General features: G+C 36.4%; 2 protein-coding genes across 2 annotated transcripts; both read left to right on the top strand.

Moving 5' to 3' along the window:
• Window positions 1-1,890: 1,890 nt before the first annotated feature.
• Window positions 1,891-17,317, top strand: LOC105251229 (neurofibromin). Its single transcript, XM_020027513.2, is given in 25 exon segments — window positions 1,891-2,038; window positions 4,440-4,761; window positions 4,909-5,127; window positions 5,232-5,995; window positions 5,998-6,243; window positions 6,437-6,814; window positions 6,890-7,076; window positions 7,224-7,265; window positions 7,421-7,494; window positions 7,672-8,552; window positions 8,651-8,958; window positions 9,169-9,730; window positions 9,814-10,362; window positions 10,458-10,661; window positions 10,810-12,910; window positions 12,992-13,132; window positions 13,233-13,491; window positions 13,580-13,701; window positions 13,782-13,889; window positions 14,810-14,896; window positions 15,142-15,347; window positions 15,472-15,664; window positions 15,767-15,981; window positions 16,088-16,249; window positions 16,429-17,317. Coding segments are annotated over 24 exon segments (8,307 nt in total). The 5' UTR covers window positions 1,891-1,978; the 3' UTR covers window positions 16,167-16,249; window positions 16,429-17,317.
• A 3,252-nt stretch (window positions 17,318-20,569) lies between these two features.
• Window positions 20,570-25,008, top strand: LOC105251228 (ribonucleoside-diphosphate reductase large subunit). Its single transcript, XM_011257852.3, has 11 exons — window positions 20,570-20,801; window positions 21,197-21,285; window positions 21,506-21,683; window positions 21,770-22,133; window positions 22,214-22,512; window positions 22,595-22,757; window positions 22,867-23,255; window positions 23,331-23,518; window positions 23,625-23,933; window positions 24,011-24,199; window positions 24,367-25,008. The coding sequence occupies exons 1-11, from the start codon at window positions 20,690-20,692 to the stop codon at window positions 24,634-24,636; spliced, it is 2,550 nt and encodes an 849-aa protein (XP_011256154.2). The 5' UTR covers window positions 20,570-20,689; the 3' UTR covers window positions 24,637-25,008.
• Window positions 25,009-26,757: the final 1,749 nt, after the last annotated feature.

Genomic DNA, 26,757 nt, shown 5'->3' with positions numbered 1-26,757 from the left:
CTTGTAGGACATGGTCTATAAACTTTAATCGTGTTTTTTAAAAATGATTCATTAAATTTATTCATTTCTAATTGCCTTTCTAACAAATGATTTCTCAATATAGATTGTCGGAATGCATTATATAAAAAATGTGCTTTGCAATATCTTTCGTAGCTTTTAAGTGCATATATATATATGAATAGAATTGATATCTGCTAAAAATGAAAGTGCAAATGTTTTTATAATTTATTGTTGTCACATTCAGAGTATATTTATCATCAATATTAAATTACATTAATTTTTCTATAAAATTGAGCAAATTTATAAAAGTGAAATGGAAAAATGTATATGTATAGAGAAAGATATATGATGTATGGATATACTATTAAATTTAAAAATACATCTTTTGCTAATGTATAAAAATCTCACATATCACGTAAGACTGCGTTTTATACGAATGTAAAATATTAGTGAGTTGTTTAAATTAAAACTTGTTAATGTTTCTTCATTAATTGAAAAAAGAGCAAGGTATTTGTAAGCAAATAATGTGAAAATATATAAATGTAAAATATTACAAAATCAAATTAAAAATGAAAACAAATGTTCGATTTTTCAATTTTTGTTTTAAAAACAAAATTTAGTAACATTATCAACTTGAGTTTAAAACTATATGTTCAAAAAAAACATCAGGTAATTGTAATGTAATAATATTTAAAATACAAATATTCCTTTAATTTCGAAATCAAAATTCAAGAGAATCAAGATTGATATTCAGAATTTTAACAATGAAACTTGTAAAACTTTATGTATTTTCTAGTTGATTGTCTCATTGACAATAATTTTTATTATAGAAAAATATCCTTAAAAAAACATTTAAAAAAAAATAGTGAATATAACTAGAGATTTCCCTAAAAATGTAAAAAATAAGAAAATTGAACAAATAAATTCTTAAAAATTTACACTGACTATCTTGTATATGATTCTATATATGTTGAAATATAACGCGCAAATATATATTTGTTTTTCAGATTTAATTTTATAATAAGTTTTGTCTATTCTAATAAATGTTTTTATAAGATATGATAATTATGTAGATGCATATATATAATTACATGACACGTTAATTGTGAAATAATTATTATACGTAAGAGATTCGATAAAGATTATGAAAAAATTTAAGACTTCTCAATAAACCGCCAAATAGAATCGAATACGTTAAACGCAGCAATTTTGCGATAACCCGATCGAATTTTCGTACGAGCGATTGTCCCGGGTACAAGGCCATGTTGCACAGTTATGAATGACGTGGTTGCGAGGTGGGGTGAGCGTGCACCAGTGTTGACCGAACCAGGAGCGTGCAAAGCTGAACCATTACCCTCTGCAAACTCTTAGTGAATCAAATAAATGATACATAACCGGGAAAGCATATAATAATCTTCAACAAGACAGAAAAATTATTCTTATTTAAGAAAAATATAATTCAAAGTTGTAGGTATAAAATGTAAAAGGAATAAGATATTGTTTAACATTAATTAAGCGCGAATAATTACGAGGAAAAGTTGCAAGAGCGAACAAAAGAAATGAACGACAGTTGTAATAGTGACTCGTTTTTTAGTGTCACGTATCACGAGTACAAGTCTCTCCGTCAATTTTGATTTTGGAAAGAGAAAAAAAGAGGATTGTTTCAATATCTAAGGACACGTATTTAATTTGTCGCGGGCCGCTCCTGAGCATCCTCGAGCATGCTTGAGCACGTAGCGCGCGATTGGTGCATCAATGGAACGATCGGGCATTTTCGGATGCACGCGACCATCTTCGCGGTCCCACCATCGCGAGTGCCTCTCCCATCGAGGTCGGGGGCGATTCGCGGATCCGCGCCCGCGCTAGTGTAGTGGTCGGTCAGTCGACGTTCATAAATGATGACGTAAGGTCGCGGCTCGTAGCGAGCCTGGCGATTCGCGGTACGTGGTAACGGCCTGTCAGTGAACCTCGGACGGAGATGGGGACGCAAAAGCCCGGAGAATGGGCGAATTTATTGCTCGCGCGTTTCGAGGATCAGGTGCGCGAATGGTGACGACGAGGAGCGTCGTTTCTCTCCTCGTTCATTTCCTGGTTCCGTCGAGCTCGCCCTCCCTCTCTTTCTCTCTTTCTTTCTCTTTCTCCTCCTTCTCTTCCTCCTCCTCCTCTCTCGGTCTCTGTATCGCTACCCTCTTCCGGTGTGGCCACCTCCTCCCCCTAATGTCACATCCACGATGCACGGGGATATTCGCTTCGACTATCGGTTTCCGCCTTTCTCGGATTCCGTTTCGGGATCGGCTTCGTTCCTCGCCGAGAAACTCGCGAGTCGCTCTTTCTCTCTCTTTCTCTCTCTTTTTCTCCGTTCTCCGAGTATCGAATTTCGAGTTCTCTCGCCACTCGGTGCGCAGGGTGGATTTCGCGCGGGCGGACAGGTGGACCAGCTTATGGATCAACGACTGCGAGAGGACGATGCTCGTGCGAACGCGATTGACAGCCGGTTGTACCGTGACAATTGGTTAGCGTCAATTCGCTAATTTAAACGCGAAAGAGAATAATATAGGACCGGAGTCTCTCGGATAGGACTCTCTCGGAACGGGCTGTCCAAGCTCGAGAAACGTGTACAACTCGAGAATCAAGACGGTTATCCCATCGCCCGACTATCTTAAGTTTGACAAGTTTTTGTTAATTTCACGCGGGCCATGAAATTAATTTATAAAACCATTTCCAAAACCATTGTTACAAACGCGAACAACATCCGCAAAAATTGTACGTAACATTGAGGTATCGCTCGCTCAAATTCAAGCATAGAATTCCTAAGATGTTTATTTATCCTCATTCTTTTCTTTGCACTTACGCCGTTCACAAGAGATAGATTGCATTGCGAATTTTTGAATACGTGATAAAGAGATTGAATTTTATTTAAAAAATGATCAAATATTTTAATATTTAAAAGTTACATATGGGCCATTTTGACTTTATCGATATTGTAATTGATAGATGTTAAAGGTTTAATCGATGAAAATTTATTTTTTAATTTTTGTTATAATGATCATTTTTCCATAAATGTCAAGGAATATATACAAATTTTTGTAAATTTTTTTCAAATACTTTGAGATCGCTAAAATTGCGATAGGACATTGTGACCCATATGTGACTGGAAACAGAGCAAAAAATGTAATCTACAGGAATTAATTTAACTAAATTTTAAATATTTTTCTGAAAATTACTTGGAACGTTGACAGAATAGCCATCTTTTGTGCTTTCGAAAATAAGAATAATTTTTACATCTGATGAAGGCGCATTATCTAATTGAGATCTTGTTGATAAATATTATCTTAGCTTATCTTTTAAAATCGAATTTGATTGCTGCGATGGAGAATTCTTTCCACCTTTATTATTACGTTACATTGTTTCAATATTATCGATTTATCATCGATTGCACCGTGATCTAAATTAATGTTCCGCAACGCGATTCGCGTAAAAGGATCGGGCTGTCCCCTATTCGATTAGTTACACAACCCTCTTTGTAGAAAAAAATCGGATATCTCGCATTATAAATTGGGGTCAGTGCGTATCAACAAAGAGAGCGATCACCCCAATCCCTGAGAATGCGATGTCGTTCCTTCCCTCCTCGATTCGTTCATTCATGAAAAGATACATTCTCGCAAAGATGGCCCCTCCTTCCCCAGCTTCCCTCATGCGGTTTGACCTTCGCCCCCCCCCTCCTGCCCCCTCCTCCAGTCAACCTTGCTGTGAGAGCGGCTCAATCAAGGTGTATATACAGTAACGTATCTAAGGAGGGTACGAGATATATAAATATCGATACGCGAGCCCGATTCTACGCGATCCTCAAACTTGCTTCCGTAAATTTCCGCGTGAATTTTATTGTTCCACGTTATTAATTATCGGTCGAACGATGGAGATTTCACGGTTGAAATAAGATATTTGTGTTTCAATTGGAATCTTTAATTTGTTTGCATCGCGATGTCTATCAAATAGAGCCAATTGATGTATCCTCGCGAAAGACGCGCATGAGGTTGCTTCGTTCTCTCGTCGATTTCTCTCCCCCGCCCGCTCTCGCGACGCCTCCCTCGTTCATGAGTATCGCCCATGAATGAAAGTCGCTTTACGCACTTGAGCTTAATCGCGTACCGCGCGATACGTCCAACAAAAAGGAATAAAACCGGAATCGATTGCGTCGCACGAGCGCATAAATTGGCATTTCCTATGTCGGGGCAATTTGTCGCCACCATTATTTCGAGTGCGCCCACATTTCACCCTTAATGCCTCTTTTATGCACGTTTCTTTTTTTTTTTCTTTCTACCCCGTGCAGCACAATAATTACTGTTCCTGCGAGAGAAATGAATGGAGATTCACCAGATATTACTCACTCTTTGTTGATTTATTTCCCAAAAAGTAATTTTTTCTCTTCACATTTGTAGCTGCCGTGTCGTTCCGGTCCCGAAAGTCCTCACTCACGAGTGAACGAGAAGAGGAATAAGAAATGCTTGATAGAGATCTCTCGCTTTCGTTTCTCCCTCGTTATATCCGGCCTTACAAAAATGCTGCAACGCATCAACGAGCTGACACCGAACACGAGCGGTCAGCGGCCGTTTCACACCATGGATCAGGATCGACAAGAGTCCATCATCATCGTCTTGGACACGTTGGAAAAATGCCTAGCGAACACACCAAAGGACACGACAAAATTCGAGGAGGCTATGAACATAAAACTACTTCTCCGAGAAATATGCCAGTTTATAGGTGAGCGAAATAAACGAGCGTATTCAACGGCTAATAATACTCTTCCCGATTCGTTGGCTTTTTCGAAAGCTCCTCGAAATTTCTAGAGCGGGAGAAGAAGAATTCAGATTTCAATAAATATAATTAATTGTAATTTCTTATATACAGGAATACCATCAGACAGTCCACAGACGAAAATGATTAAGGATCTGGCGAGCAAAGTGCTATTTGCTCTAAGTTTGAATTTCTTCAATGCAGTCTTCAATCGGATATCGGCCAGGCTTCAGGAACTGTCCAATAGTGGGGACGAGAATCCAGAGTGTAGCGACATCGAGTTGATGCAATATATCAATGTCGACGTTCATAGACTGACTAGACTTTTAAATGGTAGGCAGCGAGTATTGTAACATGATGCGATCGTGTAAAGTCAAATTTTTTACGTATTATATTCGTTTCGTAATATCATAACGATTTTCGTTCTGTTGCTGCAGAAACGATACAGAAAGTCCGGCAACTCAAAAAGGCGGCGCACCTCGTGCTCATGAATTCCCTTGAGAAGGCGATCTGGAATTGGATGGATACTTATCCGCAAGAATTTGCCGATCTGCAGAAACAGCCTAATGAGGATCTTAGTAAGGCATGCGAGGAGTTGTTTGACATTCTCGACACGTTTGTCGACAAAAAGAGCCGCGCCGCGGCAGTATGGCCGTTACAGATGATGCTGCTAGTTCTCTCCCCCAAAGTCCTGGAGGAAATCGTAAATGCCGATTCCGGGCCGCCCGGTTCGCCGCGATACTTGAAGAAGAAACAGTTTATCGACAGCGTGAAGCGCAGCTTGAGAATGCACGGCAGCTCCTCTAGCCGACAGTTGTCCGAGGCCGCGGCGGTCACATGCGTCAAGCTCACCAAAGCGGCCACGTATGTCAACAACGCGGAATCGAAAAATAACGTCATCCTGATTTTGGTACAGCAACTGATGGACGATTTAATGACGCTTCTTTTCCATCCCTCGAAACCATTCTCTCGTGGACAGAATTACAACACGCAGGATGTCGAGCTAATGATCGATTCTTTTGTTAGCTGCTTCCGAATAAATCCGCGCAATAATGAGATGTTTAAGTTTTGCCTGAATGTCAACTATCCATCGACGTACCAGTTCGTCCTGGTCAGCTCGTTATACAAGCAAGTGCAAGAAAATATTTTTTTCTCGCAACATCGCGTCGTTAATAAATCTGATTGGTTCCTTAATGCCAATATTTCAGAATCTTCACGCAGCCGAGATTGCCATGGTGGCCAGAGATCAGTCTCGTGTATTCTTACGGCACGGATCTCAGAAACATGTTTACCGACACTCTAAACAAAGTGTCGCAAAACTGCCTATGTAATACACCGCTACGCATGATTCATAATTTTGCTCTTAAATCGAAAGAAGAGGCCAACTCCAAGAATCTATTGTTGGTGATGGTGCGACTCATTCATGTGGATCCCATGTTAATGCTGCATGTATGTATGTTTACAGATAAATATAAGATAATCAATGAATAAAATACGATGATGAATGTTAATCACATAAAGAGTATAAACTTGCTAATTATAAATATAATTTAAACTATACAATATATAGATACACCTGTACACATAAATTATATAACATATATAAAATGTGCAAAGCCTAAATTAATTTAGCTTTTTACAGAGTTATGGCACAGCTGGTCACGAAATACAAAGATCTACTTTAGAATTGATTCATGGGCTCGTCTCGTTAGTTCATCAGCCCACGATGCCAGACATTGCCCACGAAGCGATGGAAGCTCTGCTAGTATTACATCACCCGGACAAGGTCAAAGCGTGGAATCCCGAAGCGCCGTTGGATACTTTCTGGGATGTCAGTTCGCAGGTCGTCTTCTCAATCTCGCAGAAATTGATACAGCATCAAATATTTAATTATACGACTATACTCAAGTGGCTTCGCGAGATATTGAGCTGCAGAAATGCCTTTCTTTCTCAATATAAGGATTATGCAAACGTGGGCAGCCAGATCGCGATTAGCAAACAAGCGCATATTAAACTCGAAGTATATACTTTTATCTATTGTAAAATTACATTTGAAATTAAAAATTAATCCGCGAAACTTATGCGTTATGCACAGGTCGTTTGCTTAACATATTTATGGAGTATAGACATGGAAGCTGTTTTAGTATCAATGTCTTGTTTCGCATTACTATGTGAGGAAGCTGAAATTCTTTGTGGCAGCGATGAGGTAGCAGTGACTTGTCTACTTCCAAATTATCATTTGTATGTAGAATTGGCGCAAGCTTCGACCGTATTAATCTCTGGTGAGTTTGATTTTTTTACGAGATTTCACGTTCGAAACAGATAGAAAAAGATGTCAAATGAACATTTCAATTCATTTTTCTCCATTTTAATTAATAAAACTCTTATTCGTCTGTAGTAGAGTATTAAAGATCTTGTTATCGTAATAGCCCACGGGGAGAGTAGGCTATGTTATCAGGAACATAATCATGGTGAGTTCTCATCTTCATATATATATATATATATATATATATATATATATATATATATATATAATTTTTATATTTAATATTCATATTTAATTATTATTGTATTTTGATCCGATAATTTATTCTACTATTAATGAGCTGTCGATTGTATATTTTAGGACGCGCCACGTTACAAAAGAGAATATTATCTTTATTGAGAAAGATAGAACATTGTGTAAATGGCATACAACCTGTAAGTATATTTATTTCTTATTACTTTATAAAATTTCATATTGCATAAAGTATAGTATAATAAATTATAAAAAAAGTTAAATTTTCAATATTAATCGTATGTAAATCGAACATAATAACATAAGTTAATCTTATAATCTTTTCAGAAATTAATAGAAAATATTATATTTATATTTAGGCTTGGGAAGAGACATTCAGAAATTGGGAAGCGACTTCGCGGCAACTGTCCAATTATCCCAAGACTAAGACTGAAGACGTACAAGTCGAATCATTTTGTCGCAGCACCGTGAAACGAAGGGCAGCGCATCAAAATTCGGAGCACGAAGTGGAAGAGCAAATTAACGAATGGGCCAATATGACAGGATTTCTTTGCGCTTTGGGCGGAGTATGCTTGCAATGTCGTTCACCAAATAGACCGCCTTACAATGTGCTTCCCTTCAATCCCGAGTCTAAAAAGAGCTCGACAAAACAACAAGAGCCCAGCTCCGGTTTAACAAATCTTAGTCAAGAATCGCAGTATTGCACAGTTACGCAGTTTGTGTTCAACTTGCTACGATTATTGATTTGCAATAATGAGAAACTTGGCACTCAAATACAAAAGCACGTAAAGGAATTAGTTGCACACGAGATGAGTCCTGCCTTGTATCCAATATTATTCGATCAGATTAAAAATATTGTCGAAAAGTTCTTTGATCTACGTGGACAAGTGGTGGTATCAGATTTGAATACACAATTTATCGAACACACAATTTTTATAATGAAAAACATCCTGGACTCAAAGGCAGACCAACCGTCAGAATATCTTGGGATGACCAGTATCGAAGGCATGATGTTGGCGATTGTTAGATATGTCAGACATTTGGACATGATGGTGCATTCGATTTGTATCAAAACCAAATTGTGTCAGCTGGTCGAAGCTATGATGAAAAGACGGGATGATCTGGCATTTAGGCAAGAGTTGAAATTTCGCAACAAACTCGTCGAATATTTGACCGAATGGGTAATGTGCGCGCCTCCCTTTTCTTCGACAATTGCCAACGATATCACAGCTTACACCAGGTAAAACATTTTCTGACATTTTATACATTTAATTATCGTCCAATTTTTCTAAGTTTCCATCTATAATTACGATGGAATAAAATTATAATATTATGCAGGGATTTGGATCAAGCTTGTATGGAAGCAGTAGGAGCGTTGTTGCGCGGACTACCTCTTCAGCCTGAAGACTCCGATCGTGTTGATTTGATGGAAGCAAAGTCTGAACTATTCTCAAAATATTTTATGCTCTTTATGAATTTAATAAATTACTGTAACGAACCGTCATCATCGGAGGACAAGGATGTCGTATCTCGACAATCGCCTACTTTAGCGACTAGCAAGTTAGCCACTTTGCGCAACACTACTATTCAAGCCATGAGTAATCTTCTCAGTGCGAATATAGACAGTGGTTTAAGGCACTCGATACGTACGCAAAAATATCAGATCAATTCATATGCTTTTAATTTAGGAGTTTTCTGGAGGAGCGATTTTCTTAAAGAGAAGACTTTCTCGAGAAGTATTCTTACTTTTATTTTCATTTATCAATTTACGCCTTCCAGAGAACTCTTCGGTCATAATTATCAATTCTAATAATTAGTTCTATCACGCTAAATGCTGAATTTTTTTTCTTACTTAGATTTAGGTTACAACGCAGATCTCCAAACGCGTGCTGCGTTTATGGAAGTGTTGACTAAAATACTTCAACAAGGAACGGAGTTTGATACTCTTGCCGAAACTGTTCTAGCGGATAGATACGAACAATTGGTTCAACTTGTTACGATGATCAGTGACAAGGGCGAATTACCTATTGCCATGGCTTTAGCCAACGTAGTGACAACAAATCAAATGGATGAACTGGCACGTGTCTTTGTGACACTATTTGATGCAAAGCACTTGTTATCGCCTTTATTATGGAACATGCTCTATCGAGAGGTTGAGCTGACCGATTGTATACAGACTCTTTTTCGCGGTAATACTCTGGGAAGTAAAATTATGTCGTTCTGCTTTAAAATTTATGGTGCCAGTTATTTGCAAGGCCTTCTCGAACCTCTCATCAAACCTTTGCTGAATGAGCCAACAATTAGTTTCGAAGTAGATAGCGCGAGAATTGATCCTAGCGAAAATATCGAGCAAAACGGTAGCAACTTGATTGCACTGACACAAAAGGTGTTCAATGCTATAGTGTCGTCGGCAGATACGTGAGTTATCATTTGTCAACTAATTATTACAAGTAAGGTTATTCTTGAGTTTTCAAAATTTATTTTGCATCCAATTTCGCCAGGTTTCCTCCACAGCTGCGTTCAATGTGTCATTGTTTATATCAAGTATTGTGCAAAAGATTCCCGCAATCACCGCAGAGCAACATTGTGGCTGTAGGAACGGTTATATTTCTGCGTTTTATTAATCCTGCCATTGTCTCACCTCAAGAGATGGGTATTGTGAATAAACCGGTACCACCGCAAGTGAAGAGAGGTCTCATGCTTATGTCGAAGATATTGCAGAATATCGCCAATCACGTAGAGTTTAGCAAGGAACAACACATGCTGCCATTCAATGACTTTTTAAGAGCTCATTTTGAAATCGGTCGACGATTCATCATACAAATAGCATCGGATTGCGAAACAGTTGATCAGACTAGCCATCCTATGTCATTTGTATCGGATGCTAATGTCTTAGCTCTTCACAGATTGTTGTGGAATCATCAAGAAAAAATCGGGGATTATCTCAGTAGCAGCAGAGATCACAAAGCTGTCGGAAGGAGACCTTTTGACAAGATGGCAACATTATTAGCATACCTTGGTCCACCCGAGCATAAACCAGTGGATTCCCAGTGAGTTACATTGTACTTCCTCATTTCGATTACACATTATCACAGTTTTATGCGATTTGTTTAAATTGCAAATTAATCATATATTTCGATTCCAGCTCGCTCTTTTCTTCTTCTTACGTTCGTATGTCTCGATGGGCAAGTAAAGATATGTCGTCGACCAATTTCGAGGAAATCATGATGAAACATAATATGCGCGAAAGAGAGGACTTTAAGAGCATCCAGAATATGAATATTTTTTATCAAGCAGGCACTAGCAAACAGAGTTATCCAGTGTTTTATTACATTGCACGTCGATTCAAGTAAGCATTTTATTTTGCAAAGAAGTAAAGATGAAGCTAAAACTTACTTCTATTAGTCTATTTATAGCGTTTATTTTGTTTTCTGTACTTGTATTACTTGCGCATTATACATGTCGGTTAGTGATTAAAATAATGCTTTGATTTTCAGACTCGGCGAAACAAACGGTGATTTGTTGATATATCACGTGATCCTGACTTTAAAGCCCTTCTATCATTCGCCATACGATGTGGTCGTTGATTTCACTCATGCATGTTCGGATAATCGGTTTAGAACGGAATTTTTGCAGAAGTGGTTCTACGTTTTGCCAGAAATAGCCTATGAAAACCTCCACGCGGTATATATTTACAATTGTAATACCTGGGTGCGCGAATATACAAAGTATCACGATAGCATCCTGGCACCATTGAAAGGTAATCGAAAGATTGTCTTTATCGACAGTCAAGGAAAATTGAATGATGCGATCGATATCGAACAACAAAAATTACCCGGAGCAACATCGTCTCTGGACGAGGACCTGAAGGTATTTACCGGTGTTTTGAAATTATCCCACAAGGAGATGAAAGTATCTGTGAAGCTCGGATCGACGACCTTGCAAATAACTCACACGGACAGATCCAAAGTATTGTCGCAATATGTTCTCTTAAACGATGTATATTACGCTTCCGAAATAGAAGAGGTTTGCCTGTTGGATGACAATCAATTCACATTAACCATCTCCAACGAGGTGGGATTGTTGACCTTTGCCCACAGTGATTGCGATAACATTGTACAGGCTATAATCCACATCAGGAATCGCTGGATGTTGACACAACCGGATTCCATGTCCGTTCATTCGAAAATCAGGCCTAAAGATGTACCCGGCACCTTATTAAATATGGCCTTATTGAATCTTGGTAGCCCGGATCCGAATCTTCGGACTGCAGCCTACAATCATCTATGCGCACTTACGGCGACGTTTGGCTTAAGAATAGAGAGTCAATTGTTGGAGACGTCCGGTATATGCATACCCTCGAACAATACTATATTCATCAAGCATCTGAGTGAAACCTTGGCGACGCACGATCCACATCTCACGCTTGAATTTCTCAAAGAGTGTATACAGGGCTTTAGGGAATCAACTATCGAGCTAAAGCATTTATGTCTCGAATATATGACGCCGTGGTTAAGCAATCTTGTACGATTCTACAAGCCCCATGACGAAGGTGGCAAGCGGCAGAAGCAGGTCACAGAAATTCTCGATGATTTAATCACTCTGACCGTCCAAGAGATTGAAATGTATCCGAGCATACAAGCTAAGATTTGGAGCACGATTGGCATGCTGCCAGAACTGATAGACGTTGTCCTCGATATTTTTTTGCAACGTAGCGCGAAATACGGTTTAGGTTCGCCGATGGCCGAGATTATGGCGGACACTGCAGTCGCTCTAGCGTCCGGTAATGTGCAACTGGTAGCCAAGAAGCTAATTAGCAAGGTATGTCGAATAGTAGACAAGACTTGCATGTCGCCGACGTCTCAACTGGAACAACATATAATGTGGAGTGACATAGCGATTCTCGCGAGATATCTTCTGATGCTGTCCTTTAATAATTGTCTGGATGTAGGGAAACACTTGCCGTATATCTTTCACACGGTAACGTTGCTCGTGTGTTCCGGCAGCTTGACCATGCGAGCCTCCACTCATGGTCTCGTAATCAATAGTATTCACTCGTTGTGCACGTGCAGTTCGCCGTCATTCTCCGAAGATACGCACAGGATATTGCGGATGAGTTTGGATGAATTTTCATTGCCTAAATTTTACTTGCTGTTTGGTATTAGCAAGGTAAAATCTGCCGCTGGCACAGCCTTCTACAAACATCCAAAATCGAGCTGCAAGCACGCGAACGAAAAATGGCTCAACAACGAACGAAACGTATCCGGGGCACAGGATAAGGAGAGACTTTACTTGACTAGCCTAGAAGTAATAACCGACGCTCTTCTGGAAATTATGGAGGCTTGTATGCGCGACATTCCCAAGTGCGATTGGTTAAAAACGTGGACCTTGTTGGCGAAAAACTTGTCTTTTTGCTTTAATCCAGCTCTGCAGCCAAGGGCGCTCATTGTTTTCGGCTGTATCAGCAAAAGTATAACGGATCAGGATATGTGGCAGCTACTAAAGATATTGGTGAAGGCGCTCGAGAGTTTTAATGATATCAATCTCATGGAGGCCATCGTTATGTGCTTGACGCGATTGCAACCTCTTCTGAGACCTGTAAGTTTCTGTTAAGAAAAAAAAACCTATAGGAGTCGTTCAACTTGAAGTATTCAGTATCAAGCCGTTTTTCTGTCCAAGAAATCGCCAATACATAGGTACTTATTCTGGATCGCCACATCCGTTCTCGAGTTGGACGAAGCGTCGTTATATGCATCCGGCCTGGCCCTTCTCGAGCAGAATCTGCACACGCTCGATTCACAGGGCACTTTCGATGAGAAGGTCTCTATGCATTTCTCGATTTTCTCTCAATTTTCATATAAATTTCAAAATATTTTTTTAATAAAATAATGGTCGTTTCTCTATTCGTTTCTTTTTTTAGACATTGGAACATGTGATGATGTCGACACGGGAACCTCTGGAATGCCAGTTCAAGCAGTTGGATCACACTGTGGGCCTATCTTTTAAATCCAATTTTCATTTCGCGTTAGTCGGTCATCTTCTGAAGGGTTATAGACATCCCACACCGACCACAGTTACCAGAACGGTCAGAGTATTAACCATGTTGCTAGCGATCGTGGCAAAGCCTTCGAAAAGGGATAAATTCGAGGTGACGCCTGAAAGCGTTCCTTACTTGACCGGTACGTCCAAGTAGAAATGCACACAGCACAATCGACACTTATTAAATCCAAATTTGAAGAAAGATTTTATGCAAATTTCATTTTACAGCGTTGGTGGCTGTATCGGAGGAGGTGCGTAGCAGGTGTCATATTCGGCATTCGCTCGATAAAAATCTACATGATTCATCAGGCAGTTCGGACATTCTCGATACTTTACCATCGCGCAATGCGGTGAGAATATTTTTTGAGTATTTTTTTACTATCATTATGATACGACACTGTTTTCATGAAACCATTCGTGTGTTTATTAGGATATGTCCGGCGCACCCAATCCTACAAGTAGAAGGCAAAAGACTTGGGACTTGCTGGATCAATCGGCACTCACTCAAGCGAGACAACAGAAACAACAGTCCGCGCAGGTATAAATTACATTCACTTCTACATATATTACTTTCGCGAAGCAACTCATCCTTTTTCGAGCTATAAGTAACGCGTAGTCAACTTTTTGTTTAAAACATCGTAGAGGTTAAAAAATTTACTTTTATTTTTTCTCTTTTTTTTTTTTTATATATAGAACATATCGCGAGACGTAGCATCATCCTCACTCATATACATAATTATTCACTTAGCAAATAAAAAAGAGATCGTTAAAGCATCGTACGAAGCATGAAGTTGCTAGAAAGATGCATTGCATGATCCTAATTGAAAGAATCTCTATGAGATAGCACGAAATGAAATTCAAAATCTCTTTCCATGCGTGATTTGCATAACGAGTCGTATCGCTTCTATTACCCTGCTCGGCTTATCTTATTGTACTTGATTATTTAGTAAAATTATCTCACTCTTGCCAAAGAATATCGCTCTGTTCATTCTTATTACTTGAAATTTTGTGCGTGGTGTGTATGTGTGCGTGTGCGTGCGTGTATGTGTATGTGTGTATGCGCATTATTTCATATAGTGAAATGTATCTATGCATCTGTCTCGGATTATATTCTATATCTCTCTTTTGGGTATGTACTTGATTTGATTTACTACTCTATGTAGAAATATTCCCACTTGAGTTTTATCTCTAAACTTTTCTTCGCACACGAGAAAGAGAGACACCCTTTCGCAAGCTTTTTTTTGAATTGAAAATTGATTTCCGTGATCGTTTCGTCTTATCATTTGCCATATATACTTTTGATCCGACTTTTCTTTAATCAACTATTAGTAGATGCATAGTATTGTATATAACATCGTTTTATTCCTCTATGCATCTCTCTGTTTACTCTCTCGGTGTGTGCCCGCCTGTGCCTGCCCGGATTGTGTAAAACACGATGCAACTTGTGTCACTAACAAGACTGGCCGGCTTTTATTTAAATCGCAGCGATCCTTGAGCGTACCGAACGCAAAGGACGACAAGTCGACGGACGATGCGGAACAGCAGGTATATATCGTTACTTCGACCACGATTCTCTCTCTTGTATCTCTCTTTCTCTCTTTTTTGTTGATATTCTATATACATTTTATATATTATATCCAGACGCGGTTCCTCTCCTTAAACGTTTGTGTTGAGAAACAGATGAAAATATATTTTCCGCGACTGTGATATATTTACTTTATTTCCTTTATACATACATGGTCGAGATTTAATAAGAGGACTAATGTACTCGTACTTGTACTGATATACAGAAAGATCGTAGTACTAGAGTGAGCCTGAGCAACGAAAATAACGTCTTACTCGATCCGGAAGTGTTGACCGATTTTGCGACGCAGACTCTGGTTCTGACCATGTTGGCCACTCTGGTAAAGTACTCCACCAGTGAAAATGAGACGCGGATTTTGTACGAGTATCTAGCGGAAGCGACTATGGTTTTCCCAAAAGTCTTTCCAGTTGTGTAAGTTTTATTTCATTTCTCTCTCTAATAGTGCTATAAAAAAATTAGCTTAATGTATCGATAAAAGAGATACCCGAGAAGAAATAAAAAAATATCCATTTTTATATCAAATGTCGCTTTACAGACACAACTTACTCGACGCGAAGATCAACAGCGTATTGTCCACCTGTCATGATCAAGCGATATTAAATGCGGTTCAAACCATTATACAAAACATGATAGCCAGTGAAGATACGAGCCAACAACATCATTTGCAGCATTATTTGCAAAGCTGCGGTTTCCGCGGTCTTTGGAGGTTCGCGGGACCTTATACGAACGTAAGTCAGAATTAATTTTCCTAATGTCGCAATTTCATAATGATTTCTATCATAATGTTGATTATGTAGATTCAGTATTTTAAATTGACAATATATTTACAGTCCAGCTGTACGCCCGAGAGTGCTGAATTGTTTGTAAATTGTCTAGAAGCTATGGTAGAAATATGTATGAAGGTGCAAGAACCGAATAAAGAGACAGCTATAGGAAAAGGCAAACGCCAATCGGACTCTGCGTTGAAACCAAGGCCGTCTACCGTCGGACTTATTCAAGAACATTATCGTATGTCATCGGAGATTGATTCTTCCGTTCACATAGAGTAAGTCTTACATTTTATTACCGTAGCGTTTGCAATCCGATCTTCTTTGCGTCTGCGTCACATATTATAGACTGCGAATATATATTGGACAAATGATATATTTCAGTCATAGTGCAGATGGCAGACGAGAAGACTCGATAGATGCTAGTCAAACGGAAGATATGGGTGATGGTTCGCAGCCTTAACAATTACTTTGCGATACCGGCAAACAATGTCAAAAAGTTGCGCGTAAAAGGCAAAGTAATCGAAAATTGCAACGGCAAACGAGGTATGTGAATTTTAAATAATCGAATGATAAATATACGCATAGTTAAATTTAGTTTAAGAAATTTAATCAGAATAAGAGATTTTATCTTTTCCTCCCCATCGAGTATTAACAAATTCAAATTATCGCTAAAGGCGCTTAATATTTCCGCTTTCCTTAACCGCTAAATATTTCGCTCGCAGAACCTCGCAGACTTTCGTCCCGTGTTATTGCTGCAACATGTCCAGTCAGTTTAGTACAATGCCGTCCACATCGCGATAACGAGCCTACCGGAAATGGAAGTCAACGAAAGCTACACTCTCGTAGAATATTGTTTTATTTCTCTATCAGCTTTCTATATGTATGATAACTTTGCATTTTCTTAATCCATCTATCATTCGCACGAGTTTGCCATCTTTAACAATCTTGCTATTGAGATTTGCATTTAAATCTGCATTGTTACGTTATACATCAGCGCTTTTCTATACAACGAAGCTGTACGGAAACTCGCGTCGCGAGATATATATTGTAAGACTCTATTTCAGCGATTCAAGATACGTAGCATTTGACATTTTCATAATTCAACAATCGTATTCATCGTCACTTCGTTGTATTGCAAAAAATAATTTATAATCGATTTCCTCGGAAAACATTCATCGAATTAGCAACGAGCATTGTATATGTTCGATATTTTCTCAATAATTACGCGTATAATAATAATTTAATGACTGATATTAATTTTCTGGGTTATAAATTGCAATATAATATATACAAGGTGTCTAGAAAATCGCCGGCAGTACTTCGGGAAGTGATTGAGGACCCAAAAAGAAAAAAAAAGCTATATAAACATAGGTCCGGAAATCAGTCGTTTCCGAGTTATAGTCACTTTTATATTAAAAAAATCGTAATTATTTCAATTTAAAATTTAAAAAAATTTTAAAGAGGAATGCCAAGAGGACTATAAATTATGATTTTTTAACATAAAAGTGGCTATAATTCGGAAACGACATATTTTCGGACTTATGTTTATGTATAGCTTTTTTCCTTCTTTTTGGATCCTGAATCACTTCCCGAAGTACTGCGGTTTTCCGGACACCCTGTATATATATATATATATATATATATATATATATATATATATATATATATGCAAATACTATCAAAATTGATTCAGAAAAACGACTACTTATGAGAAATAGATAAAATTTTATGATAAGAATGTTTGCAATTTTTTTTCAATATACGTATCGAATGTACGTGCAAAGCGTTGTATCATTTGTCGCAATTTACGTTTATATTTGAGTAATCAGCTCTAGAGAGTGTGTATAAACAATTATTATTCTACCAAAAGAATCTCCATTAATCCTTCAAAGGATAAAAACACTGCGGTTGCACGTGGCAACTCTTTATTATTACGCAAGAATCGCAGCTTTCTTCTCGTGTGCCGTTGCATGTAGATCTCAACGATACAACAAAGATGATCTGGACCAGTGACGCCTCTCGTCTCATTAGGCGTTCGAAGCCTCGGGACGAATAATTTAGAATCTTATCAAGAGAAACACCAATGTAACTGTATACTGTCTTTACTACTTTTTATTAAAGTACAAAGCGAGACCAAGCGATATCTTCTCTGTACTATAATATACGCCGGGGGACATTTTAGTAATAAGAAAAAAGGGAGAGGAGGAGAGAATATACGCGTGGCGACGTATAAAATTGATAGATTCTGCACTCGTGTTAACAAAATGAGTAGCACCGAGTACAAAGGATCATGTGGAAATACTCTCTCCCTTAACTAGTTTGCGTCGAGAAAAATACTCGTTCTTTTTTTTATTTAAACATTTCCCTTATTTATTTAAATGTACAATTTCTTTATAACGCCATATGCGAGTGTGTGCGATATGTATAAATAAAAATGAAATATTATACATAAGATTGAAAGCGCGAATTTAACAATATAAATGTAGGAATGATATTTTTCGTGTGACGGAATGAATAGCTTCTCAATGGCGTTAGAATGGCTGGTTTGGAGTTTGAAAGATGCGTTTGTACATAGTGCGTTGTATAATGTTTATACGTATCGTGGCGATTTTGTAAAAGTTTGTTGATTTTGTCCGTCTGTATTTTTAGAAGAGACAGAGAATATGGATAATGAAGAATACGATGTACCGTACAGATAGATTTCAGAATTTATTTCCACATAGAGCTTCATCCGAGCTTGTACTTAAGCGATCGATTAATATTTGCATTCTCAAGTCGTTAATTTTCATAGATATGGAAACCATAGACTGTCCAATTTATAATGTAAACAAAAATATTCGTTCGAACGAAAAAAATGAAGCTATTTAACGAAGCTCGTCGTTTTTTCTAATAGGGATAAATTTGTCCTTTTTATTTTTGATAAAAAGAGAGAAACACGAATAAATAATATCGTTATCTCTTTTGTTATAAACTTTTGTTATCTGTTTTGCTACGTTTCGTACGATAGTCTATATCTCCTATATCTATGTTAATTTCTTACATGAGCTTTGACTTCTTATTCAATCTATAGAATGTGCGCTAGTCATATTATTATAATGTCGGAGAGAGAGCTCGAAATAATTTTTTACAATGTTTCTTATATAGTTTTTATAGCTGTTTTACTTTTTACAAAAAAACCAGGCAACCCCATGACATAGTACAGCCGATTTATAAATTAGTAATTTATCCAGTATTGAAAATAATGATTTGTTTATAAATTTATTTTCACGCGCAGTTCGGAATTGTTAAGCGCTAGCTGTTTGTAGCTGTCATGTTATCGCGCGTCTTGTTGTCTCTTACCAAAGGTATAAATCGTCCTTAGACTGCGTTAGGCAGGCGATTAATTAAGTAACGATTACATACAATTAAGGAAGACAGGCCGTAATTGCTTAATGTCTACGCGTCATTTTCGAATTTTTCATCAACACGGCATGTTTTCCTTTCGGATCTCGTGTGTTTTCGCGATGTTCGTATTTTTAGGATGCGTATGTGTATGCGTGTTATCACGAGGGGTTTGTAAATAGTAAATTTCAGAGTGTCTAAAGATTAATGAACGTAACAAGTTGTCGGACCGGCGAGTACTTGCCTTTAAAGAAGAAAGAAAAATGTGAAACGCGCGTATTTCTCTACAAATTTCTCGCTGCCATTCCCGTCAAGAATTTAATCCCGAAACATTAACATCTTATCGGCGATGATTCGATTCTTACAAGCTTTCTACGTGTACCTAACGCGTTATCAAAGTACATACAGAGTACGCGCGCGTCCGACGAGCGAGCCTAGAGTGCGTGTATATATGTATTGTAAGTACATAGATAAGAGATGTCTATTTAGCGAATCGTGATGCGCATTACGAGATATAGATATATTGAATGTACGATAGCTCCGCGGACACTCGATTCGCACGATTGGCGTTAAGAATTATTTTTCTCTCGATCGAATCTCCCTAACGACGTGATTATATCTGGCCTTTCTACGAATAACGATACGATGAGACAATTTTTTGTGTAAATATATCCACGAGATTAAAACGCTGTTTGTTAAACTACTATAAATGTCAGTATTATATATATTAATGTTTCATCTAGAATACTTGAGTTTTCTTTTGCGCCGCTTTCTCAACATTAATGTCGTTCCTTGAAATTAAAAAATCTATTCAGGGTTCAAATGCCACTATATATACATATACATAAATATGTAACGAATTAATTTTTTTCTATGATATTTTACAAGGAAGAAGTAATATCATTTTTTATATAGTATTAATTATTTTGCTTAATATATTATAATGACTTTTCGAATAATCAAAAATATTAATTATTTCGATATAATTTGATGTCTTTTTGTTATCTGAAAAAAATGTTAAATTATACTTACGTGAAAATATGAAAATGTTTATGTAATTAAACTATATAAATTTAACAAATTTTTTATCTCTAAACAATTAGTCTTTAAAGTATGCTTACGATATAACTGTATGAACATGAAATAGGAATCTTATATATTATATAGACTGTAAAACAAGATATTTTAAATACCTCATTATATGAGTTTTAAAAGGATAAAAATTAAATGCGCGGGATTAATAGCGGCTTCGAACAGAACAGACGCGTCATATGAAGTATGTTCAAAAATCTACTCGTTGAAAAAGAATTTTGTCCAGTACAATTCTAGGAAACGAAGGATCTCTTATCCTTATTGGTCAATTAAACGATACTCAGATGAGTAGATTTTCGAACATAACTCGAAGAAGCATGCGCGCTATTTGAATCGATGTATCGCAACGCGCATGACAAACATATGTTTTCCGTTTTCCGTTTCGCGCTCAAAATTCTTAATGCACGAAAAAACTTGGCAGAGTCAGTTTATGTTGGTCTGCATTGGTCTTGTAATCGGTGATAACTGAAATCGTAGAAAAAAGGATTTGTGTCAATCTTGAATTATAGGATGGAGCTGAGCGCGAAAGTGAAGATGCTTTCTCTGGGAAATAATAATCCTTCTCCCTCAAAAATGCCAGTAAAGGAAATTGGACGAGGGAAAATGCATGTTATCAAACGTAGTAAGTGTTTAATAACGGATTAATCATCGTGTTTGATTATTGGCTAGATGAAGCTGTATCAGAAAGCTTTATTTATAAATTCTAGAGGCATTTTTTACTCTCATAAAAATTATCTTTCTAGAAGAATAAGGCTAATTCTGTTTATATATTATTGCTAGACTATTGTTTTTAAATATTTACCTGATTAGTAAAGAAAGTTTATATATGTATATAATTTGTCTGTGTGAGCTAGAAAATAGATTGCAAGCTAAAAAAATTAATAATTTAGTAAAAACTAAATTATTATTAGATTAATATTACATTAATATTGGATATGATAGATATATATAAATGAAAATTTTTATCAAAATTGTTTAAATAAAAAAACATTAATTAAAAATTATTATTCCAATTAGATGGACGTAAAGAAGATGTTCATTTTGATAAAATCACTTCAAGGATTGCCAAACAGTGTTATAATTTGGATATGAATTATGTGGATCCAGTAAGTATATAGTACCTATTGTATAATTCTATAATATAATGAAACAGAAAAATGAAATATATATATGTATATAATTAAGAAAAGAAATGATATATAAACTTATATGTTTATATTTTATATCTCTTTGCAAAAATCACATTGCATAAAAAAGAAAGAATAAAATTTTATGAATTTTTAGCCATGTCAATTTGTTTATAGTAATTAAATTTATTATTTGCAGTCTGCTGTCGCAATTCAAGTAATACGCGGTTTATATTCTGGAGTAACTACAGTCATATTAGATAATCTTGCAGCTGAAACTGCAGCTACCATGGCGACTAATCATCCCGATTATGCTATATTAGCTGCAAGGATTGATGTGTCTAACCTACATAAAGAGACTAAAAAAAATTTTAGTAGTATGATATCTTGGATATATTTTTTCAAGTTTATTTTTGCATTTTGATATAATAAAATGATATAATGCTCACTTTTTATTTTTCAGAGGTCATGCATGACTTATATCATGCCAGGGATTCAGTCACAAATCAACATACACCTATAATCAACGAGCGATATTATAACATTATTAAAAACAATGCGGAAAAACTAGATTCTGCCATAATTTATGATCGAGACTTTAGTTATAATTATATTGGTTTTAAGACACTTGAGAGAAGCTATTTGTTGAAAATCAATGGCAAGATAGTAGAAAGACCTCAACATATGTTGATGAGAGTAGCTGTCGGTATTCATGAGACAGACATTGACAAAGCTATAGAAACATACAATTATTTGTCTGAAAGATATTTTACACATGCTTCACCAACGCTATTTAACGCCTGTACTAATAACCAGCAAATGTCCAGGTAATTGTAATAGTGTTTGATTATTTCGATAATATATCAGATGTTATACAATTATTTTAATAGAAATTATGTTTTTACAGTTGCTTCCTTTTGACGCTCGACAATGATAGCATAAAAGGTATTTTTGGCACACTAAAGAAATGTGCGCTCATTAGTAAATATGCTGGTGGAATAGGACTCAATGTACATTGCATTCGTGCAAAAAGCACGGAAGATAATACAGATACAACTAACGGCTTAGTTTCTGTCTTAAAATTATACAATGACATGGCTATTTATGTTGATCAAGGTGGAAATAAGAGACCAGGAGCATTTGCTATTTATTTAGAGCCTTGGCATGCCGATATTTTTGACTTTTTAGAGCTTAGGAGGAACATTGGTAATTATGTCTTTTTTTCTACTTTTTTCACATTGATTAATATTGATTTATATATTCTACATATTGTATGCATTTTTTACAGGAGATGGAAACATGCGAGCTAGAGACTTATTTTATGGTCTATGGATACCAGATCTCTTTATGGAACGTGTATATAATAATGAAAATTGGAGCTTGATGTGTCCACATGAATCTCCTGGCTTGGCTGATGTTTGGGGTGATGAATTTAAAGAACTATATATTAGGTGCATACATTAGCAATTGTCTTTTTTCTGCAATTTACTAAAATTATGATTTATATATCTTTCTGCAATAAATTATAGTTAAATAAGTTTATTCAAAATGTTTTTATAGATATGAAAAGGAAGGTCGCTATAAAAAACAAGTAGAGGCTAGGGCTGTATGGGTTGCCATTCTCAGATCGCAAGTAGAGACTGGAACTCCTTATATGCTTTATAAAGATCATTGCAATCGAAAGTCTAATCATCAGCACATTGGTACAATCAAATGCAGCAACTTGTGCACTGAAGTTATTCAATACTCTGGTCCTGGAGAAGTTGCTGTATGTAATCTGGCATCTATTGCAGTCAATATGTTTGTTAATACGAATAACAAAACTTTCGATTTTGATAAACTTAAAACAATTGCAAAAGTTGTCACACGTAATTTGGATAAAGTTATCGATGTCAATTTTTATCCCATTGTAGAAACCAAAACATCTAATCAAAAACATAGACCTATTGGTAAGGTGATTTTTTAAATTATCAATTGATTACATTATAATGAGCTAAAAATTTAAAAAGTGTATATATCTTTAGGTATCGGAATACAAGGTTTAGCGGATGCCTTTTTATTAATGCGATATCCATTCGAGAGCAAAGAGGCAAAAGAACTCAATATCAAAATTTTCGAAACTCTTTATTATGGTGCCTTGGAAGCAAGTTGCGAATTAGCTGCCGAAAAAGGCACTTATGAAACATATGAAGGTAGTCCGGTCAGCAAAGGAGTAAGTTTGTAAAATTTTAATCACGCTTATATATATAAATGTATAACTATACGAATCATGTTTGTCCTATGCATGGCAACTATATTATAATATTGTTTCTCGTTAGATCCTCCAATATGACATGTGGAATGTTAAACCGACAAATTTATGGGATTGGGATAAATTGAAAGAGAAAATCGCGAAACACGGAGTAAGAAATTCGCTTTTGATTGCACCTATGCCAACGGCGTCGACGGCACAAATCTTAGGAAATAACGAATCCATCGAACCGTACACGAGTAATATCTATGTAAGACGTGTATTGTCGGGAGAATTCGTCATCGTCAATCCTCATTTATTGCGAGACTTAACTGCTAGAGGTTTATGGGACGAAGACATGCAGAATGAAATACTTGCAAGTTTTGGATCTGTTCAAGTACGATTTTAATTATCTCTTGTTGTTTCTCACATTTAAATTTTTTGTTAGCGTAATTTCAAGAAAATGTTTTGCAGAACATAGACCGTATTCCTGATGATCTGAAAGTGCTTTACAAAACTGTATGGGAGATACCGCAGAAAGTAATTCTCGAAATGGCGGCTGATCGTGGAGCTTTTATCGATCAATCGCAATCTTTGAATGTTCACATAGGGGATCCGACGACTGAGAAACTTACATCGATGCATTTCTTTGGTTGGAGAAGCGTAAGTGATATATTGTAATTACTGCAATTTTATTTCAACATTTTTAAATTTACAATGCCATAGATTGCTCGAATAAATGATAATTTACTTTTTAAATTGTATCAAAGATCCTTTTAATCAAAGTGATGGAATCATACAAATTGTTAAAATTATATTATCATTTACAGGGCTTAAAGACTGGCATGTACTATCTACGAACAAAGCCAGCTGCAAATCCTATACAATTTACAGTGGACAAATCTAAATTACGAAATAATGATTCCATATCTAGCGCATCCACTGTCAATAATACCCCTATTCAGTCTCCCAACAAAGATGATGATAACGATAACATTGAAAAACGAAATCAATTAAATCAACAAGCGAGTAAAAATTTAGAAACAATGCTTGTTTGTTCACGTAAAAATGGAGAAGGTTGCATGTCGTGTAGTTCGTGAGAGTTTACTATTTTTTGGAATCTTTTCTCTCATATATCACAGATACGTAAAACGTTTTCTATTTTTGTAAATTATATAAACATGTTTTTCCACATGTTAAATATTCTAAATTTAATTATATTGTTAATAAGATGTTTGATAAATATTGGCGTGCCAATCAATAAATTTAAATTAAATTGGTTTAATGTTGACAAGAGTTTGTACAAATTAAATTGCATTATCTTTTTTAATAGATATGTATATCCAGAATAGATATTAAGCTTTAGGATAAACACGAAAGAGATAAATAAGATTTGGAAATTTTTAAATGTGTTTGTAAGATTCTTTTTGGAACATTAAAAAAAGTCACAGCATGTACAAACTTTTACTTTGCAAGATTTTATATAATTTTTACATAAATCAATATTAAAAATTTTATTTTTATCAAGTATATATACTGACTCGAAGCAATTTAACTTTGACATGTATCTTACTTCAAGGTCTAATGACAGTTACCCGGTGCGTGAAATGTCACTAGCTAGGAACACGTGGCATCACTGCGATCGTCGTGGGGGTTACGGAGACGACGCAGAACTATATTTATTTTGGTTTGGAAATTAGTCCGCAAGAGACCCGTGCGTGCATCGTTTGGCCGTGCGTTTCGCACCAATTTGGGCGATTGAATTTTCTAGTACTTGTTTATCGGAGATCAAGAACTGAAAAACATGACCCGTAAGTTGAGCCAAACTCTCGCTGTCGGACCATCTCTGTGTCGTGACGATTCGACGTGAAAAATAACGAAACGAGTTTGTAACTTTCGCGGCTGCCATTGTTATTAATGTTAATAACAGGCTCATCGAAAAAGAAAGAGAGAGATGAAACTATGAATCGCGACATTTGTCGTTTGCGCGAGCAAATTTCGACAAATTTCGAACGACTCGAAACAAAAAAGGGAGTACATGTAATGAGCGATGCGTTCCAGAAATTTCTTCAAAAACATTTGTTCTGTAGGATGTTTTGGAAAAAAAAACTGATCAATATTTTTGGATGATAACAATAAGATATTTTTTCAGCAATGTTTATTTAAATCTCGATAATTTAAAAAAGGAATGATTGAGAATTATCGACTTCAAAGTGGAAGAGGAAACGGAGCATTGAGCATAAAGATAATAATGATACTAATCTAATCGGAGTAGCTTTACTTTTTCGTACGTGATAATTTATCTACTTTTCGAGCTCCACTCTTAACCTCGACGCACTTTACGACATGTTGCGAAAATCGACGTTTACTGCGAATACATAATAACGAAGGCGATCTATCTTGAGATAGGGAGACATACGATTTTGACACTACGCGACTCCGAATATACGAGTAAATATGGTGCTAGATCCGCTCCCATACCTCACTACACTATTTTACTCGCCGCCATTTTGTCATAAGTAGCAATGCTTTTCATAAGAGATAATAGAGATAAAAATTCAAATGTCAAATAATCGCGAATGATTGAATTCGACGATCGCGTGAATCGATTGATTTCGTATGTTGTTGCAATTGCCTTTCAATAAATTTTGGAGTAATGTACGAGCGCGTTGCGCGTTTGCGCCACTATTTTACTAATTCGGCCGATGAAATGTCATCTTGCGTTGTATACGCATGCGCGTGCGCACAAATGGTGCTCTTTAGGCACTGTATTTGAATTGAATAGGGAACGAATAGAAATGAAAATTTTTAATCGACTTCAAGAGTAGAAAGTAAAAATATCTAGAAAATTAAATCAAAAATTAAAAATGTTAAATGTGATATTTTTTTTTAAAAGATGTGTTTGATTATGTCGCAGGAGGAAATCAACGTGAATTAGCAAGAGCCAAGAACTTGAAAAAAACCGTAAAGAAGGCAGCAGCCGAACAAGACAGTAATAAAGGTCTTTCCTTGGAAGCACGTAAGGCACGGTAAATGTTCAGAGCGTAAACAAAAGAAATGCGTATCGTTTATTGCATAATTTTTGAATATAATACTCCTGACATGATTTACATTTACACGTTTCTGTTTACAGTGACGCGGCACGAATGAGAGAGAAACAACAAAAGAAAGAACAGGAACAACCAGATAAGTCGAAGCAGGCGACGAGATAATTCAAAGGA

Source organism: Camponotus floridanus, unplaced genomic scaffold (genome assembly GCF_003227725.1).
Source record: "Camponotus floridanus strain SB8 unplaced genomic scaffold, Cflo_v7.5 scaffold16, whole genome shotgun sequence".
Classification (NCBI taxonomy): domain Eukaryota; kingdom Metazoa; phylum Arthropoda; class Insecta; order Hymenoptera; family Formicidae; genus Camponotus; species Camponotus floridanus.
The sequence above is the reverse complement of the archived record's forward strand: the minus strand, read 5'-3'. Positions and strand labels throughout refer to the sequence as shown.